At 38.5% G+C, this 21,021-nt stretch overlaps 1 protein-coding gene across 1 annotated transcript in view; it reads left to right on the top strand.

The window, feature by feature from the left end:
• Positions 1 to 7,084, top strand: part of psmd1 (proteasome 26S subunit, non-ATPase 1) — a 35,243-nt gene extending 28,159 nt beyond the window's left edge. Inside the window, exons 20-25 of the mRNA XM_028443859.1 lie at positions 2,012 to 2,181; positions 2,466 to 2,558; positions 2,695 to 2,781; positions 3,728 to 3,895; positions 5,581 to 5,747; positions 6,947 to 7,084. Coding sequence (XP_028299660.1) covers positions 2,012 to 2,181; positions 2,466 to 2,558; positions 2,695 to 2,781; positions 3,728 to 3,895; positions 5,581 to 5,727 — 665 coding nt within the window. The 3' untranslated portion in view covers positions 5,728 to 5,747; positions 6,947 to 7,084. The remainder of the gene's footprint in view (positions 1 to 2,011; positions 2,182 to 2,465; positions 2,559 to 2,694; positions 2,782 to 3,727; positions 3,896 to 5,580; positions 5,748 to 6,946) is intronic.
• Positions 7,085 to 21,021: the final 13,937 nt, after the last annotated feature.

Here is a 21,021-nt window from a genome sequence, read left to right as displayed (position 1 = left end):
TCAAATGTCAGGATGAGCTGCAAGAGGTAAATCATTCCACTGGTCTCTGTTTAAAGCAGCTGTAAAGCTACAGTATATAGCAGCAGATGATGTTGGTTTGTAAAGATTGGATTTTCTTTGGTTGGGTTTTTGATCCTCGGTTTGATCAAATATTTACTTTTTCATTCCTTAATAAATGATGGGGTCCTCCCAGTTGCCCCCACTTTCCTTTTGAGTTTTTGTCTTCCTCCTTTTAATCTTTCTTAGCTACTTAGAGGAATATATGAAATAAGAGCATTGATATACACTGTACATGACCACAAATACTTATAATGCCCAAAAATATGATTCGAGATAAAGAAGCAAAACACCCTAAATTGAAATAAGGAACTTTAATAATTAACGCTGTCAAAATAAGGACTGTAAAGCCGCTGATAAACAAGAAAAAGCAACCTGTATTTCCAGAATGCAATGTGAAAAAAAAATCATAGTCACTCAAATCGCAACCAGAAAACATGGAAAAAATTAAAAAAGACCAAATCTAACTGTACTCAGCACAGAGCCAAGGAATCCCCCCTGCAATAAAAGGTAATATATTTATTTTTATTTAATTATTAATACTCTTTATTTTTACAGGTAAAGTTCCATTGAGACTAGGTCTCATTTACAAGAGAGAACTGTTGTCTCATCAGTTACATACTGTATCATAGCGGGACTGATTATTCAGCCTGGCTTTTGACCATTTTCAAATCAATTAGTCAGTGATGGCTATATTTGGCCACACCAATTAATCATGGTACTTATAGCATTCTGGGTTAATAAATGAAACACTAGCAGGCAGATAGTTTCTCCATCAGTCCCAGGCTGTGCCGTGATATTCTGCTTCATGTCTGATTTGTAAAAACAAACCCAGTTGACTTTATTCCTGCATAGAGAGCCAGTTTGAAATACCTAAAGTCATTGGGGTGTTGGACTTCACACTGATCAATAAGTGTCGTAATACCAAACACTGCAGCAGTCTAAATCTGTTGTGTATCTGAAGTTCATCTCAGCACAATGTCATGAGGAAAATTGAGTAAACACAGATTTACTGCTTCAGCTATAACAGATGTATTATTAGAGAAACTGACGCAGCTCTTTTTTTTTCACACTGCCTGTTTATCTTTGACTTCGCTGAGATTTACTGATGAACACTTGAGCTTGTTTTTGCTTTAGAAATGTATTGGTTTAGCCGAGCTATCCTCATTTGATTGTAACCATCCAACCTGCCCGTCATCAAAGCTTTGATTGGGTAAAAATGTTCATATTTACTGCACAAATATAGGTTTAGGTGCATTACAGAGACCATTACATGTTTGTTTTTTTAATCTCAGAAATTAAAGTGCTGTTTTCAAGTTTTTCACCGGTTAAACATGCACCTTAGTCTGTGGGACGACCGTAGCTCAGTGGTCCAATAACCGAAGGGTTGGGGGTTTGAATCCCGCTCTTTCTGAGTCATTGTCGTTGTGTCCTTGGACAAGGCACATTACCCACCTCTTATGAATGGGTATGAATTGTGCATGAATGTTGGTGGTGGTCAGAGGGGCTGTCTGCGAGAAATAGTAACCAAGCTTCTGTCAATATGCCCCAGGGCAGCTGTGGCTACAGTGTAGCTTACCACCACCGGTATGGGCGACTGTGGCTTAGGTGGTAGAGAGGTTGTCTTCTGATCGAGAGGTTGGGCAAGACACTGAACCCTAAGTTGCTCCCAGTGGTTGACCAGTGCCTTGCATTGCTGCTCAGTCCCAATGATGTGTGAATGAGTTGATATTGTAAAGCGCTTTGGGACTACCTCAGTGTAGGCATAAAAGCACTATATAAATCAAGTTCATTTACCATTTAATTATGACCGATGTGAGTGAATGAATAATGGTGTTTTTGAGTCAACTTGAAAAAAGAGCTATATAAAGCCAAGCCATTGTTATTATTCTTTTGTGCTTGTTGTGTCTTCCTGAACGTAAACCTTCACCAACCTTTTGTTTTGATTGTAAAGGCGGCCGAAACGTGACCATCTCCCTGCAGTCGAGGACAGGCCACACTCACATGCCTTCAGTGGTTGGCTTGCTGGTCTTCACCCAGTTCTGGTTTTGGTTTCCTCTCTCACACTTCCTGTCACTTGCCTTCACACCGACTGCTATAATCTGCCTCAACAAGGATCTCAAGGTACTGGCAACCTGTCTTAATGCTTCAACAGTGCTCTTGTTACCAGTGTTGATGAACCAATAATATTGCTTACCGTCTTGTTAATCACATTTTTGCCACTTTCTATTATGATCAAATATGTGATTAATTGTTAGCAAAAAGCGGAAGTCAAATATTGTTTACTGAAGAGACAGTTTGGTTTCAGTGGGGCTTCACAGGCCATGGTTCATATTCCAATTCATGTGTGGGCCTTTCATGTATTGTCATTGGATCATAGATGATATCACGTGATCTTCTGTGTTTAGATGCCCAAAGTGCAGTACCGCTCCAACTGTAAGCCATCCACCTTCGCCTACCCACCTGCTCTGGAGGTTCCCAAGGAGAAGGAGAAAGAGAAGGTGAGATCAGCTTACTATTCATCTTCACTGTGATTATGTTTTTTTCACCATCTCTCGAACCTTTTACTACAAGGGTCAAAGTGTATTTTCGTCTTCAGCCATTTTTTGAAAAGGTCTGAATGTGTTTTTGTGGCAGGTTTCCACTGCTGTCCTGTCCATCACAGCGAAAGCCAAGAAGAAGGAGAAGGAAAAGAAAGAAAAAGAAGAGGAGAAAATGGAAGTGGTGAGTGGAAAACAGCCTCACTTCTCTTTCACTGCTGATATTCCTCTTTATTCCCCCTCATTTGTTTTATATTTAAATGGTTAATAAATCATTCCTCTTATTCACCTCCTTTCTAAGTGTCTGCTGTTTACATCAAAAACTTAATCTTGAAAAACTCAGAGATCCATCCTGAGGTCACCCATCATTTGTGGGTGGTCCTCAATTAGCTCTAGAAAGCCAGTTCTCATCCTTTGATCCTCAATTCTGAAGAAAGGATTTATCACATACTTGATTTATTGGACTGGTTTTAGTGGCACGAAAGTAGTTGAAGTCGTTTTTTGGTTGTTTGTTTAATCGATGTGTAATACTCAAGACCGGAACACAAATCTTTAGTGTCATTTAGCGTTGCTTAGTCTTGTAAACATTTAGTTTGACCCAGCACACACTAGAAAACATTCACAGGCTTTTCCTCTTTGATTTCTTGGAGCCCGTTTGATCTCCTCTGCTGCTGCACACGTGCTTCACTGCACAGAGCTGATACCACCAGACTTTGTGGTCGGGATTCTCACAGAAATCAGATCAGTCGGCTCAGAGGCAGCTGCTGCTTGTCTCGTTATTTGTGGATGCCTTAGTGACATGTTTGTCCTGTTTTAGGGTTTGAAGTTTGAGTTAAAAAAATCAATTTACCACCAACAAAATCCAAATATGAAAGGAGAAAGATTTTCAAATGGAAACTTTCAACGATTACTCAACTCTGTGCAGCTGTGAACAATCGCATTAGAGAAACCCAATTCTGTTTAGAAATAAATAGCGATGTTGTCGTGCAAAATGTGATAAACACATTACAAATGTTTGAATTAGAATGAGTCGGTAGGGAAAATAAACAGGAACAATCCATCAGTAACCACAGAGTCTATAAGAAGCCCAACCACACAGAGACATAAAGAGGGACTGTCTTTTTTTTTAGGAGGTCCAAGAAGGTGAGAAGGAGAAAAAGGATGAAGACAAGGAGAAAGAGAAGAAGAAGGAGCCCGAGCCAAACTTTCAGCTCTTGGAGAATCCAGCCCGAGTGATGCCCGCTCAGCTCAAAGTCCTCAACATGCCGGAGACCTGTCGCTACCAGCCCTTCAAACCGGTAACGCCAACATTTACCTTCACTACATCATGTTTACTGGAGCATCTCACAACAGATGCTTGTTTTTTTTAAAGAAACGAGAGGACAGTTATCAGTTTGACGCTCCTGAGGAGAGAGAGTTGTTTTCCCAAGTTGTATATTTGTGTTCGATCATGACGGGAGAGGGGTGCAAGAACACTCTAAGGCAGTGGTTTCTGACCTTTTTTGGATCCCATTTTGATATAAAGAACTTCTGGCGAACCAAAACATTTTTTATTAGAATTAGTTTTTGATCATGTTTGTGATACTGTAAATACAAACAGACTAATTAATTAATTATAATTATTACCTAGATTTATATTTATCAATAGAATACAATTGTTTAGGGTTGTGTTTTAAAAATTTCAAAAATGTTCTTTTATCAGTAATTCTTATTTTTTTATCAATTACTAGACATTTCAGGCGACCCCATTTAAACTCCAGGTGACTCCACATGGTGTCCCGACCCAATGGTTGAAAAGCACTGCTCTTTATTATTTCGGTTTTTCAATTCAATTGTCTATTTCAATTTAAATCTTCCATTCCATCCAAACTCAACCCAAAGTTGAGCTTAATTAAGCTTCGTTTATAAGGACAAAGCTCAACTGAACCAAAATCCAGATCAATGAAATCCAAGCCTCAAATTGTTGATCTTCTCGACACACGAAAAGGTTCTGCTTCTGTTTCTTTTGTTCCATTGTTGAGGGTAAAAACATCCTAAAACAGTTTTGAAGGACAAACAAAAAGCTTTTCTGTTCTTTAATGAGTTAGTGAGAAGATTCTGTTTATACGTTAGGACTCGGGGCTCACGGTGACATTGGATCACAGTGAAAACGCTAAAACCTTCACTTGCTGTGAGTCATTAAAACATAGACCGCTACGTTTTCAATGTGAGCCGCTGAGAAACTTTTTCCAAATTAGGTGATTTTGAGCTTGTTCTACTTTATTTCTTTAATCATTTATAGCAGCATCAACAGCAGCAGACGCATTAATCACATGACAGACGGTCTCTTGTAAATATGTGCCTAATATCAGATGACAGATTTTAACAACGTCAAAGCATCTCACAGGAAAGTTTTTCCTCTGAAGTTGAAGTCGGATCCAGCTACTGGTTGTCTTTGGCCTCCGTCCTGGACCGGAGACCAGGACGTCTTGTCTGCAGGCCTGTAAAACCGCCTGCGCTGTAAACGTTGACACTTGTATGCAGTAAAATGGCAGGACGACATGCAGTCAACCAATGAGCTCTCACCACAGCGCTCTCTTGGATTTGTGTGTGCAAGGCGAGCCCCCTGCATCGACACCAAACCTGTGTCGTTCTAACATTTTTGTAACGCTGCTCTCCTTTTACGGGTTTGTGTCGGATTCAGAGGCAGGTTTAGGAAGTGAAAGGATTTTACAGACTCGCCTTTAAATCTGCAGAGCGTCAGGAAGTTTACTCCGAGCCTGAAAAGATGGAGACGAATGTGAGCGTTTGTGTTTGGATTCTGCTCTGCACATGACCTATGATTCATAAACCATAAAGCTAACAAACCTTCATGGTTAAATGCACACAAACATCACAAACATGTGTAACGGAGTGTCAGCAGAAGTGAACCATTTTGTTCTACATTTTAACACGATCACACATACAACACGTGTCTGCTCACGTTCCTGCCGTCTGTCTGCAGCTCCACACAGGAGGGATCATCATCATGAAGGACACCAGTGAGGAAGAGGAGGAGCTGGTGGAGCCCGTCTCAGCTCACGGCCCAAAGATAGAGGAGGAAGAGCAGGAGCCTGAGCCTCCTGAGCCTTTTGAGTATATCGACGAGTAAGAAAGGCTCCCACAGCGCAGGTATGTGCACACGCTGCAGAGCTTTGTCATGTCAGGAACTCATCAGGTATTGAATGTTGATTTTTAAAAAGCTGGAACTTTAGATTTAACCAATCAGAGAGCAGCTGCTCAGGGTTTATTCACAATCTCTGATCCTTCAACTATTTTCAGCTTTTCACACATTCCCATATCACCGTCAGGGAGATTTCACTGTTTTCAACCCGCCGCCTTTACCTGAGAAATTTAAACATGGCTGCCACCTACACTCATTGTGTCTGTGTTTGTGTTGGACTGATCATCAGGTGGAATTATACAGATGAAGTGTCTAAACCAGACAAACCATAGCAGAGCTGTGTGTGTGTTTGTGTCAGTCATTAGTGACACGTAAAGATTGTTCAACTTTGAATACAAAGGATGAATAATAAAACAGATGCAGAAAAAACAAATTGCTGTTTGCGAAGTTAAAGGTTTCACTCCCATCCCGTCTCGTTTTTTTTCTCTACATCATTAGAACAATTATTTCTGCTACAATTTCCTGTGTTCGAGGCTAAATCTGTAAATTAATGCAAGTTCGATCAAAAAAATGTCAGGAAACAAAAAGAGTATTGCAGTGAGCACAAAGACTTAAACAACTGAAAACTTGTAACTGCCACCAAACTAAAGATTACATTTGAAAGTGTAGATCATGATGGTGACTTTCTGAACAAATTTCAGAATAAAAGCGGTCATTATGTCCCACAAACAGGAAGCGAAGCCCAAGCTCTATTTGACACTTTAAAATATGGATTCATTTACACTTAGTAACACTTTACATTTTATACGTAAGGCTGACATTATGCTGTCATCATTATGACCATGACATTTGTCATTAGCATGAATAAGATGTCATGAAGGCTGTCATTATTTAGAGAACAATACTTAATGACACCTTATTCACTCTAATGACAAGTATCATATCATAGTAATGACCTCGTAATGTCAGTCTTTATGTATAAAACTTCAAATAAAGTGTGACCACACTTTCAGTCTTCTTCAGTCTTTCTTTCCGCCTAAATGGAGAACAGATTCCTCTGAATATAAATTATAGTGATTAAGAAGTGAAACCTAATATTTGATGGATAAATACACATGCAAACATGCATTTAATAATAAACTTTTATTTAGATTAAAGTGTCCCTGTCTGACTCCATTGAACTTTTTCCCTTTATGTTTCTCCTCAGGCGTCAGCAGAAGTTCAAACCCAGTGTGACGGTCAAGCATCTTTGTTCCTACACCCTCCCTTTTTTTCTTTGTAACTCTTCAACATTCTTATATTGTATAATTTTCAGTCCATGCAATAAAACTGATGTATATTGGAAGATGGCGAGCGAGTGTTTATTTTGAACTCGTACATTTTAAAGATGTTTACACTGAGCTGCTGCTCTGTGTGTGTGCTGTCTGAATGCTGAACAGCTCTGTGTGGCTGGATTCCAAGAAATTTCCAATACATTACAGATTTTAATTCATAATAATTAAACATTCTATTCCATTTACTGGAAAGGCCTCATGAGCCTCATCTAATAACATGGTACAGTATGTAGGATGCATGATCTCATCTCATACAGAGGACATAGATTAGCCAATGTGAATCCTGCTTTGTTACAGAAACCCACATCAGCCAAGTATCATTTTCATCAGCGTTTGTTTCTGTTAGCATAATTACATCAAAAGTACTTAACGGATTTTGACAAAATTTTAACCAAAAATATAACTTACGCCATGGATGATTCCATTACCTTCTGGAGGGAAGCTGATCAATAAATTGAGTCTGGATCAGTTTCAAAGATCAATAAATCCCGATCTATCATTGGTGAAATTTCAGAAATTCTTATCTAGGTTTGTCATTGACTGATGATTGTGAAATTTGACTCAAGTTATGTCGAGTTGGTTCCTCGATTACACAACCGCGTTTCATCCAGATCAGATCTGGATTGTGCATTTTATCATGGATTTACCAAAAAATTTGTGCCCATATATTTTGACATTGTATTGTTATTAATGGAGGTTTAAAAAAAAAAAAAACATTCCAAGCCTTTGAAGTGTGAATGATCAGGATCACTGATCCAGATAACTCTGAATATCTGTCCAAGATGATTTTTGGCGCGAGGTGCAATCTTTAGAGATTGAGAACAAAGCAGTGATTGACAATCAGAACGCGACTCCTTTGGTGTTCCACATAGAAAAGGAGTGAAAAGCTTTACTTTTGTGAGCAGAGTTTCTGTTTTCAATCTGATTAAGTTTCTCTTCCTCTGTTTCCTGAGTGAGGCTCATTGTGGAGAAGTAGTCTTGGCACTCGTTGATATAAATATACTTCGGAGCTGGAGAAGCAAACATTTGACTGTTTTGGTTTTTTTTCTTCCTCTGCTGTAAGGATGTGAGATGATTATCTGCTCACCCAATCACATCGCAGATTCAAACCTACATGATTTGTAACAGGAGTCTGGTCCAATCAGCATCTACCTTCACATTCCTGGTTATAATAAGTGACAGGAGACAGTTTATTAACCGTATCTACTTTCCTGGTTTTGGGTGTGTGCTGGAATTTCCTATGGATGCACAAAGGGAACATTCTTCTGTCTGAGGCTTTGTGAATCATGACTCATCAACTTTCTGATGCGGTTCACATTCTTGAAGGTGTGACACAATGTTAAGTCCTTGCAGGAGGAAGTGGTTGGTCACAGTAAAAGCCCCGCCCCTTCCCGTCTTCCCCTACTGTAATGAGAACAGATCTGCAGACGCGTCCACTGCTCAAACTGTTGTGTTCCAGGTGGGATGAGAGTTCCAGATAGTTGAAGAACATCTGCCTCACTTCAAAGCCGCCTCACATACCTTCTTTTCCTGGACTTCTCGTTTGCTGTAAATAACAGTCAAAACGAATCAGTTTCTCACTGCAATAAGGCCTCCTGCCTTCCTTTAGATGTTTTATGGAGGAACTTTCTTTCCACTGTAAGTGATGTAAGCCTTATTCCATATGCACTGAGAAGGAAAACACACATTAGTTACTGAAAGCAACAGAGATAACAGGGTAAAAAAGAAAACTAGCATTGCGGTTCTTCCCCCAACAGTCCCCATAGGTGGCAAAAGTGCTATTTTTCAATACTCAAGTAAAAGTACAGATACTTGAATTAAAAAAAATGACTGGTAAAAGTATTGAAGTTGCTCCCTTACTTGAGTAAAAATGAAGAAAGTCCATACTACTTAATGTACTCGTAAAAAGTAAAACAAACGTCCCTTAAATAATAAGAAAGGATTTTTAAACCAACAACTTTCATGTCTTTTATTTTTTTAAGAAGTTGTAGAATACTGGTACATAGAAACAGGTTAAATCCGTTACTTTTGAACACCTGGTGAATTTAGCACTAATTATAGATAAAATGTTTTAAGAAAAAAAATTCTCAATCAAACCCTTTGAGTTTAATTTTGTTTAAAACTTGAAAATGTTGTTAATAAAACTAAGGCACCTGCCGAAGAGAAAAAAGGTCAAACAAAAAAAAAAGTAAGGAGTAAAAAGTTGCCAAAAAAAAAATACTTTAAGTACAGACACCAGAAAAAACTACTAAAGTACAGTAACAAAGTATTTGTACTCTGACAATCTCCACGGTTCCCATTGAATTAAACAAGAGTACAGGAATGTGTTTCCTCATCTCATCTCAGACTAAATGGGTTAAGTTGAGAAATGATGAATGATTTACATTTTAATGAAATACCAGGAAACCCAAGTTATGCCACGTTTTCAAAGCAACACAGCCTTCTTATTTCAGGCCTATGTTTGAACCCAACAAACCACAAAATAGAATTATGTTGGCGAGGCACAGAAATGTTGGTTGCAGTTAAAACTGTTTCCAAAGCCTAATTTTAGGGCACACATGCCAACACTCGTGAACCCAGCCCACAAAGGTATTAATGGCCGAGGTCACCATGTTACGTTCAGACTGTGACCATGTGTGTTTGAACTCGGTGTGTAGGACAGTTCACACCCTCCAACAAGAACAACTCAAGCACCATACAAGGAAAAAGTGTTGCTGAAAAATGGTGAGGCAACAAACGTCTGTCAGCAGCAAACTGGTGAAGGAAGAAAAGGCCGGAGAGCAGACGGAGCGTGTAGTGACTGTCTGTGGACTGGGAGACGTGTTGATGAAAAGATGGAGGGTCAGCGGAGCTGTTAAAGCAAACAGCCGGACCCACCAGTGAGAAGCTGGTCAGCTGTGTGTGTGTACTGGGTGTTCTGGGTCCATGTACCACACAAGTTTGGCTGAGTGTAGAACCAGTGAGTGATCTGTTACTGGTCCATGATAAAGCTCTGGATGTTCTTTGGGACGTTGGGGGATTTTTGGCCACAGTGACCTGACTGTGTTTATGACCTCAATGAAATAGTTGAACCAAGAGTACAAGACACTGTGAACTCTATGCAGATGTTTGTGGATGATTCTAGAAACTCACATGAAACAATATTATGAACCTCTTTTTATAACAGAGGATCGTTCCACCCTAGGAATGCTCTCATTGGCTCATTGGCTCAGTAATCTGATTGGCAGTTGTTTTGTTTTTTTTGTTAGTTAATAGCGCGCAAAAACAGCCAATCTGTTAATGAAATAATATCAACATTTTTGGTTCTATAAAGGTTCTCAGAATGTTGTTGGGAAAGTATTTTTAGGTTCCCAGAATGTTCCAAAAGAACATTCTCTACAAACCTCCTAAAAATGTTTGGTTAAAAAACAGTCCTGTCGATGTATAGTTAGAACAATGCAGTAATATTATGCTCTAATGTTTTCTATACGTTTTTTGCGGGTAGTTTTATTTTTTTTTTAAGAATCCCAGAATTCTCCATAAAAATTCCACGAATGTTTGGTGATTTAGTTCTGTAGGTGTTTAATTATGATATTGTGCTTCAATGTTTTTTAAACATTTTTTTAGGTTCCCAGAACGTTTCAGAAGAACATTCTCTTTAAACATTTTGTAAAGGTTTGCTAATAACATTCTGTAGGTATTATAACATTGTTAGAATGTTAAGCTTCAATGTTTTTTAAACATTTTTTGCAGTTAGTTTTTTTAAGTTCCCAGAATGTTTAGAAAAACATTCTCGATCAACATTCTAAAAATGTTTGGTGATAACTTCCTCTAGGATGTAATTTCGTAATATTTCAAACATTTCGCACTGAAATTCGAAATGACATCCTCAAACTGGTGCAAAATAGCAAATGTATAAGACACTGTGAATTAGCTAATGTGCAGATGTTTGTGGATGCTTCTAGAAACTCACAGGAAACAATGTGGTGAACCTCTGTTAATAATATGGATTGTTCCGCCCCAGGAATGCTCTGATTGGCTCAGTAATCTGATTGGCATCTTTTTTTATCTAATAGAGCAAAAACAGCCCAAAGCGGCATTAGCTATTAGCGGATGGCGCTAATGAGCATTGTGAACTCAAAGAGCCAATTCAAAGCAATGTATGCGACTAATAGCCATAGAGCACTTAGAGAGAAACTAAACCCTGAGGTTTTGCCTCACGTGCACTCGGCTGGAAACATTCAATACTCACTAAACCTTTAGTAACAGAGAAAAATAGGACTGCTGTCAGTGAGTATCTTGAATCTTGATCTAAAGACTAAAAACCTAGAAGCTAAAGCTAAAGACCAAGTCAAAAACCTTGGTGTTCTGATTGACTCAGATCTGACATTCAGTAATCAAATTAAATCTATCACAAAAACAGCTTCTGCCACCTAAAGAACATCTCCAGAGTGAAATGTTTAATGACTCAGAAAGTAGCACTTGTAATGGTCTTCTGACAGGAATCCCCCCCAAAAGAGCATCAAACAGCTACAGCTGGTTCAGAACGCCGCAGCTCGGGTCTTAACCAGAACAAAGAGGTCAGAGCACATTAAAGTTTTTACACTGGCTCCCAGTCAGCATCAGAATAGACTTTAAAGTTCTGCTGCTGGTGTATAAATCTGTGAATGGGTTTGGTCCAGAATACATCAGTGAGATGTTAGTCAGGTATGAACCCAGCAGGTCTCTCAGATCTATGGACACAGATCAGATAGTGGAGCCCAGAGGTCACAGTAAACATGGTGATGCTACGTTTAGTTGTTATGCTGCAAAGAAGTGGAACAAACTGCAGAGCTGAAGTCAGCATCCAATGTGAACATTTTTAAGTTAAAGGCACTCGTTTTCTCTAAGGGAGATTTTTAATCATGTTATTGTTTATTTTATGTTTTTACTGCTGATTATAATTTTTTGTCTTATTGCTTTGTAGGTTGTTGAATGTTTTCTGTTGCACTTTTTGATCATGTAAAGCACATTGAGTTGCCTTGTGTATGAAATGCGCTGTACAAATGAGTTTGCCTTGCCTTGCCAATATCTGACACCTCTCTATTCACAATCTCTATCCACCCTGAAGGCACCTGCTGCACACAATCTGTCATTGAAATCATATCTGCAGAAGCTACAAAGTGAGTCCTGCAAGCACACAGATCTGAAAAGAAATCCTGCATTATGAAAGCATGTAAGGTTTTTTTTCAGTTCTCCTCGCACTGGTTAAACGTGTGTGTGTGTGTTGTCATTTCTCTGTGTGTTTGGCCTTGCAGTCTGTTTGAGGTCATCCCGCCTTTAATTCCATACTTTGACTACAACCCGTCTGGATGACTATGGATGACATTTGTACTTTTAACAGATCTGATGTGAACTTTATTCAGTTCTGGTCATGAGGAGCTTTGCACTACAGTCAAGATGTTCCCGTATGAACAGCTGGAGACCTGATGGTGCCTGATTTTCCTTCAGCGAGGGAAGCCTCTAGGAAACGCTGACGGCTGAGTGCTCGCCGTGGCACGGAGCAGGGCTCTCTGGGGAAGCTTCACTGGAGAGGAGGGAAAATTCCAGTGAAAAACCAATGGATGATCTGACTCGGGCCTTTTCTGGGAACACGGAGGGATAAACTAAACACATTTACGTTGAGGAGAAAGAGCGCAGGCAGGCCTGCACACTGTAGAAGAAGCCACATTGTGCAAGTCCATCACAATCCTTTTACCCCTCCCTGTTCATGTGAACCAGTGGAGAAACCAACATGTGCCGCTAACACTGAGCCTATTCATGCCGTCGCTCCATTTATCACCAACATTCAGAGTGAGCAGCAATGTTTGGATTCTCAGCACAAAACTGCCTCGCAATATGAATCTTCAAACCATCTGGAGCATGAACGAAGGAAGGAAGGAGAGAGAGAGAAAACTGCTTAGTGTGGCACAAAACTTCACTGTAATTCTCATCTGAGTGCACAAAGCAGGACACACCCCAAACAAGGAGCCAGTTCCATTGTGTGAAACGCAAAAGGGTCCCTCATAAGGTTTCTGAACCCACGATCTAGGTCAGAGATGGGCAACTTTTAGCACAGCACAGCCACAAATTTGATTGTGATTTTCTGATCCCAGGGCCATATTATCAACATTTATAACAGCATTTAATATTAATGACCAATCTGAGCTTCAATACACAAAAGGACAAAGTATTATGTTATTGTTTTGTGGGTTTTTGGAGTCATTTTGTTTATTTTTGGTGTTGTTTCGTGTGTTTATTGAGTCATGTTATATTTGTTTTGGGTCTCTACAAAATTAGACCAAGGGCCACCAGTTGTCCATGTCATAGATCAAGGGTGTCAAACTCATTTAGTTCAGGAGTCAAATTCATAAGTGGTCCAACAATTTTAGACAGGAAAATATTTCTACATTAATGTGTCCTAGTTTTTACTTCCTTGTATAAATTAGATATGGAAGATATCGACAATATCCAAGCAATAAGTGACGTATTTCAGTCTCTGCAGGATTTTCACTTTAAACCTCCTTCATTTTGTGACCAATTTGTATTTAATTTGGGGAAACGTTGTGGAATAATTTTAAGGAAAATTGCTGGATTTTGTAGAAAGTGAGAGTCCCTCCAACAATTTGCAATTAAAAGTGACTGTCATCATGTGATATAAAAGCAATGGGAAAATATTTGTGGTTTCGTTGAATTTGTGTTATTTGGAGGGGCTGAGATAACTGTTATTCTTACTTTCTCCTGCAGGCTGAATCGAATGCTAAAGGTCCGGATTTGGACCCTGGGCCTTGAGTTTGACACACGCCATAGGTAGAATTTAATGATAAAAACCAATGCGCACTGTTATGGCAATTATTATATTAATCATCATATCATCTAATGTGTGTTCATGTGTACAATTTATCATGTGTTTATACACGATGACTGCATTCTATTGTTGTACTTTTGAACATAGACGTTGCTCCTTTGCTGAGTCACGTTAGATCAGATTACTCGCAGTACAGACAGATTGTGTTGTATTCATAGTGCCAGAAAAAAACGGTCTCTGCTCAAGGTCTCATACCAAAGCTCTGATAAGCAAAGCTCTGAAGCAGTAATTTTCCATCTAACTCCTTCCTCCCTTCACACCCTCCCTCCCCTTCCTCTTCATCAGCTCTTAAATGTATTGCTTTACTCTTTCAGGGTTCAGCGCGTCGTCAGGAGGGTAATTGTATTTATTCTTTGCTCTTTTCTTTATTAGATATGTTTTTTCATACGTTCCCGTCTCAGCGTGGAATTCATCAATACAGAGCAACTGTTGTGGCTCTAAATCAGAGGACAGCTGAAATGTTGCCTTTACATCATTTAAGGAGAACAAGCTAAATTTAAAGTGAGTTTTTTTTTTCAGCCAGAGCAAGAATAAGGCCTGTGGGCAAAAAATGTTCCATGAGAATGTAAAATACGGTCCCTGAATGCTTCAGGAAGCGTAAAAATGAACTAAATGACTAACTTTGAGATAGTATGAGCGATGTTTCTGTTTCTGGAAGTTACTCGTGTGGTGTTAAGTCAAAGCAAAGCGTGTCGTCGGTGCGTGCCAACATCGATACACACACCCGTTCATTTAGTGAGCAGCTTCACACACACTTTCATAATCCTGACGTGTTTATTTCTGCAGCTGTTAAAGACAGAGGCCTGCAGTGCCCAGCACTTCACATTAGTTATAGATGATGGTGTGTGTTTAGTCTGCTGCAAGCTATCGGTCCTGCAAACACGTCCATTTTCCAACAATGGTCACACAAATATAATTTGTCTGACCCTTAACACACACATTTGTATTAGACGTATACAGTGCTGCTGTTTGGTTTCACTGAGGTATGATGTAGTGCAGCAGTTCACCTGCTGATGTTTAGTGAACCATTGCAGATCCTCCGTCTAAAGGACACATTGGAACCCTGGATGTCACATGTTTTCAGTGAAGATGAAAGGCTGATGTAACACATTAGATTAAATTAGATTAGATTCGAGTGTTCTTCATGAACTCCCTCTTTACAGCAGCGAAAAGATGGTCAAACTAAAAAACAGAATCACAATTGAACCTTTGCAGAAAGGAATACACAAAACAATTTAAACACTATACAAAATATATATCACAAACAAAACATTTTTTAACAATATACAATGGTAAATGGTAAATGGACTTGATTTTATATAGCGCTTTATCACCACACTGAAGCAGTCTCAAAGCGCTTTACATATCAGCTCATTCACCCAATCACTCTCACATTCACACACCAGTGGGACAGGACTGCCATGCAAGGCGCTCGTCGACCACTGGGAGCAACTTAGGATTCGGTGTCTTTCCCAAGGACACTTCGACACATAGTCAGGTACTGGGATCGAACCCCCAACCTCTCGATCAGAAGACGACCCACTACCACCTGAGCCACAATAAATCTAGGGGTGCACGGTGGCTTAGTTATTAGCACATTCGCCTCACAGCAAGAAGGTCCTGGGTTTGAGCCCTGAGATGGACACTTGGGTCCTTTCTGTGTGGAGTTTGCATGTTCTCCCTGTGCTGTGTTGGGGTACTCCGGCTTCCTCCCACAATCCAAAAAACATGACTATTAGGTTGATTGGAGTCTCTAGATTACCGATCGGAGTGTGTGTGTGTGTGTGTGTGTGTGTGTGTGTGTGTGTGTGTGTGTGTGTGTGTGTGTGTGTGTGTGTGTGTGTGTGTGTGTGTGTGTGTGTGTGTGTGCGTGCGTGCGTGCGTGCGTGCGTGCGTGCGTGCGTGCGTGCGTGCGTGCGTGCGTGCGTGCGTGCGTGTGTGTGTGTGCGTGCGTGCGTGCGTGTGTTGCCCTGTGATAAACTGGTGCCCTGTACAGGGTGTAGCCCTGCTGAGCACCCAGAGCTGAAGATATGGCACCAGCAGAGCCCCAGGGCCCTGAAAAAATGAGCAAGCAGGTCTGAAATGGATGAATGGATAATAATTCTATGAGTAAAGACCAATATTTTTAAATGAGTGTGGTGGATCAGTCATATATAACTTATTTTGTGCAATTTGGTGTTAATTTTAGACAGGCATGAATTGTCAGCCTCTATTTTTTAATATGGCACATGGACTTAATTTATATAGTGCTTTTATGCCTACACTGAAGTAGTCCTAAAGCTCTTTACAATATCAACTCATTCACACAGCAATGGGACTGAGCTGCCAAGCAAGGCGTTGGTCGACGCATAGACAGGTATAGACTGGGATGGAACCCCCAACCTCTCGATCAGAAGATGACCCCTCTACCACCTGAGTCACGGTCGCCCTTAAATAGCAAAAATGTCTTATTTGTCATTGTTTATTCCACAATTTATGTTCACTTTAGTTGAAAAGGTTATACCCAGAATAAGTGTGTGGGTTTACCCAGAGTTCAAGTTATTGTTATCATTAGCCCTGTGTCGTCTCATCTTCTATAGACTCTTTTTATCTTTTATCACCTAATTCCTTAATAAACAGCTGGTATGCACACACAAAATGCAATTAACAGTCCAAGTCATATTTAACAGGAAAAGTGAATAAATAATACAGCACATATTAACAGTAAGGAGTGGAAAAACAGTGCATGCAATACATAATCATACAGACATATATAGATAGATGCTAAGTGGAGGTTTTAGATTAAATATATAATATCGCACATGATGAAAGTTTATGAATGTGAAATGAATGAAAATAATTTCTGTGAATTGATGACAGTGAAAAATTGATCAAAACAGTTTTTTGTTGTTGTTTTTAATCAGTAGATTATTTAGGGGAAATTAGGGCGGGGTAAATTATGGTAAATGAGCCAATCAGAAATGATCTCTGAGTTTGGAGTTAGATATGGATCTTCTCACATGGCAGGAGGTCAAATAACAAATGGAATTGAAAGTGATTTTAGTCAACTACATTTACTAATCTGATTTTTTTTTTTTTTTTTGTAAATGAATCATCAGTATTTATCCGTTATATCAACATGTTCTGCTGCAGAGATTGTGAATAAAACGTGTCAGACTTTGTGTATAAAGACCTCAGTGATTCCTCTCTGGTCCGGTCTGGTTTTTTCTCCTGGAAGTCTGCGGTCGGTGTGCCTGTGGAGAAATGAAGAGCCGCTGCTGGAGATGATTCCCACCATTAAAACACCATGTGAGCAAAAGCTGAGGAGGTTCAGCTCCATTAACTCCTGCTCAGACTTCCAGCAGCTCCATGTTAACAAGTCACGAAAGTCCAACAGTGACCCAAGCCTTGTTTTCCAAACCAACTCCAGCTGAATGAGATGAGATCATTACACCGAGCGCCAAAAAGCTCCAAAGAATATATGGATTCAATCAACTTGTTCATCTCATCACACCATCCTCAGGCAGAGGATAAATAAAATAATCCACTCTGTGTGGTCACGATTTACTTTACTCTGTGTTCTCACTCTTTTATGGATCATTTTCAGGTCCAAAGGGAGTTTCTTTATTGCTGATCCCTGAGTGACCCCAAAGCAGATTAATATGACTTAAAGAAAGAACTGGTAAATGTGTTTAAAAATGTGCTGAGTCAGCACAACTCACAGGAAACAGATGACAGCAGTCATCTGTTTTATTAAAAAGTAGTTTCACTTTGATTCCAATGTTTAAAAATTATGTCGATTCATTCCTAAAGTAGGTCCTTTTCTCTGCTGGTCATGTGACATGTCACGTGACATCTTCCAAAATTATTTATCAAAATATTTCAAAATATCCACTGAATTTTTTTTTGCTGTTGTCATTCTGACGCTCGCTGTTACTGTGGTAACGGCCAACAGTGATGGCCTTGTATTGAATTGACCAATAAAAACCCTTAAAACAGTGTATCATATTTAGAGCTTATATAGAACTGCTTAGAGTTCACTGATGATCAAACTACTAAAATACCAGATATATAACATAACATGTGTATGTGTATGAAAGTCAACCAGTCCATTTCATAACCTTTATGTTTTTTTGTTTGGTTTTATTTTCCTTTGACATTTTGAAGTCACATGACAACCTTCCATTTGAAGTACGGACAGAAGCAACTCAGGAAGCAAATTATAATTTTTCAAGTAATTAAGTTAAATTATTGTGTTTTCAGGGCTTTAGGTTGCTGAAAATTCCAAACACCAAAAGATGGAAGTAAGGCTAGTAAGGCATAAAATAGGGCGAAAAAAATTCAGAATACCAAAATACAGAGGAAAAAAAAAATTTCCAATACCAAAAAATGGAGGTAAGGTTATTGTAAGGCATATAATCAGAATCACTTTATTTATCCCAGCGAGAAATTGCTTGTGTTACTGCTACTCAATAAATACTTCAAATAAAATAAACACCAAACAAGAAGAAAGAAGAGAAGAATAAAGGATACGTACATGGTTACGTAACCGTTAACAAAAAAAAGACCAAATGTAAGAGCACACATTACCGAAGTCAAAAGTAAGATAAGATAAATAATAAAGAACATAAATAAAGAACAAACACTAAACAAGAGAGGAAGAAAAAGAGAAATTAAAACATACATTATTAAGTAAAAGACCTTTAACCAATAAGCACCAAAATACCAGTGCACACATTGCCGTGGTAAAAAATAAATAAGATAAAAATAATGAAATTAATAATACCACAGATATATACAACAGTAATAATAATGCCACAGATATATACAACAGTAATAATAATGCCACAGATATATACAACAGTAATAATAATGCCACAGATATATACAACAGTAATAATAATACCATTATTACGGCAGATATTAACAATCGGAGCTGACGAGATACAATTTAAAGTGATGCATTGTACAGTGTGATCGCCACAGGCAGGTATTATTTCCTGTGGTGTTCTGTGGAGCACCGTGGTTGGATCAGCCTGTGACTGATCAGCACATCATAGAGTGGGTGGGACTCATTGTCCAAGATGGCCTTCACCTTGGACAGGCTCCTCCTCTCTGTCACCACTGTCAGAGAGTCCAGTTTAATCCCCTCAATGTCACAGGCCTTGTGGATGAGTCTGTTGAGTCTGTTGGCGTCTGCTCCCCTCAGTCTCCTCCCCCAGCAAACAACACCGTAGAAGATTGCAAAAAAAAGGAGGTAAGGCATGAAAAAGGGTGAATAAATTTCAAAAGCCAAAAAAGAAGGTCAGGCTATAGAAAGGCACGAAAACTGGAAAAAAAAATTGTATGTATCAAAAAATAAAGGTAAGGCATAAAAAGGGCAAAAAAATTAAAACATAAAGCTATCGTAAAGCATAGAAAAGGGCCAAAAAAATTAAAACGCAGAAGAAGGGAGAAAAAATTTCTAACACCAAAAACTGGAGGTAAGGCTAGAGTAAGGTATGAAAAGACGACTGGACAAGAAAGCTCGAGGAGATACGGAAAAAAAGGACAGTGAGGAGGAGTAACAACAGGAACAATGACTGCAGACGAGAACGCATCACATAAAAAAGGACAAAAAAAAAAAGATGAGAATGCAGAAGATGAGAATGTTTGACAAGGGAAGAAACGAGGTTTGATGTAAAATTATCTGTGTTCAAATCAGGGGACGGATCTGCATAAGCATAATGCTTTTTTCCATCGCCCTTTCCGGCATGCAAAAGGACAAAAAAAACAATGATGTGATTCTGCTCTGAATGTCAAAATGAATTTCTGTGATTGCAACCATGTCAGAAATGAACTGAATAAATAAAAATAAAATAAAAAAGAGCAAAAAAAAAAAAAAACTTCAAACGGCAAAACAAAGGAGGAAAGTCTATAGTAAGGCAATTTTTATAGCCTTACTATTACTGAAGATTGGTGATTTTCTGATTTTTGCTATTTTTCGTGCCTTACTGTATTCTTTGCATGTTTAAAGTATGTGCATTATATTTACAGTAGATTTTATGGTCTTATGATGGTCTTAACTCAATTTTTTATTTTTTCATATTTTTGGATTTTATACCTTACTATATATAGCCTTACCTCTGAAGTTTGGTGATTTTTTTATTTTTGGCATTTTTCGTGCCTTACTGTATTCTTTGCACGTTTAAAGTATGTGAATTATATTTACGGTAGATTTTATGGTCTTATGATGGTCTTAACTCAATTTTTTATTTTTTCATATTTTTGGATTTTATGCCTTACTATATATAGCCTTACCTCTGAAGTTTGGTGATTTTTATATTTTTGCCATTTTTTGTGCCTTACTTATTTTTTTACATGTTTAAAGTATGTGCATTATATTTACAGTAGATTTGAGGGTCTAATGATGGTCTTAACTCATTTTTTTTTATGCCTTACTATGGGTGAATTTTTGATTTTTGCCTTTTTTTGTACCTTACTGCATCCTTTGCCTGTTTTAAGTATGTGCATTCTATTTCTAGTAGTTTTTAGGGTGTAATGATGGTCTTAACTAATTTTTTTATTTTAATTTTTTTTCCTTACTATATATAGCTTTACCTCTAAAGTTTGCTGATTTTTTGATTTTGCCATTTTTTGTGCCTTACTTATTTCTTTGCACATTTAAAGTATGTGCATTATATTTCGAGTTGTTTTTAGGGTGTATTGATGGTCTTAACTCAATTTTTTTGGGGTTGAATTTTTTTTAACTTTATGCCTTACTATATATAGCCTTACCTCTGATGTTGGGTGAATTTTTGATTTTTGCCTATTTTTGTACCTTACTGCATCATTTGCCTATTTTAAGTATGTGCATTATGTTTTTAGTGGTTTTTAGGGTGTAATGATGGTCTTAAAAATTTTTTGGGGTTGAAATTTTTTTACTTTATGCCTTACTATAGCCTTACGTCTGATGTTGGGTGAATTTTTGATTTTTGCCTTTTTTTGTACCCTTCTGCATCTTTTGCCCGTTTTAAGTATGTGCTTTCTATTTCTAGTAGTTTTTAGGGTGTAATGATGGTCTTAACTCAATTTTTTTGGGGTTGAAATTTTTTGACTTTATGA

This window comes from Gouania willdenowi, chromosome 4 (assembly GCF_900634775.1).
Source record: "Gouania willdenowi chromosome 4, fGouWil2.1, whole genome shotgun sequence".
Classification (NCBI taxonomy): Eukaryota; Metazoa; Chordata; class Actinopteri; order Blenniiformes; family Gobiesocidae; genus Gouania; species Gouania willdenowi.
The sequence above is the reverse complement of the archived record's forward strand: the minus strand, read 5'-3'. Positions and strand labels throughout refer to the sequence as shown.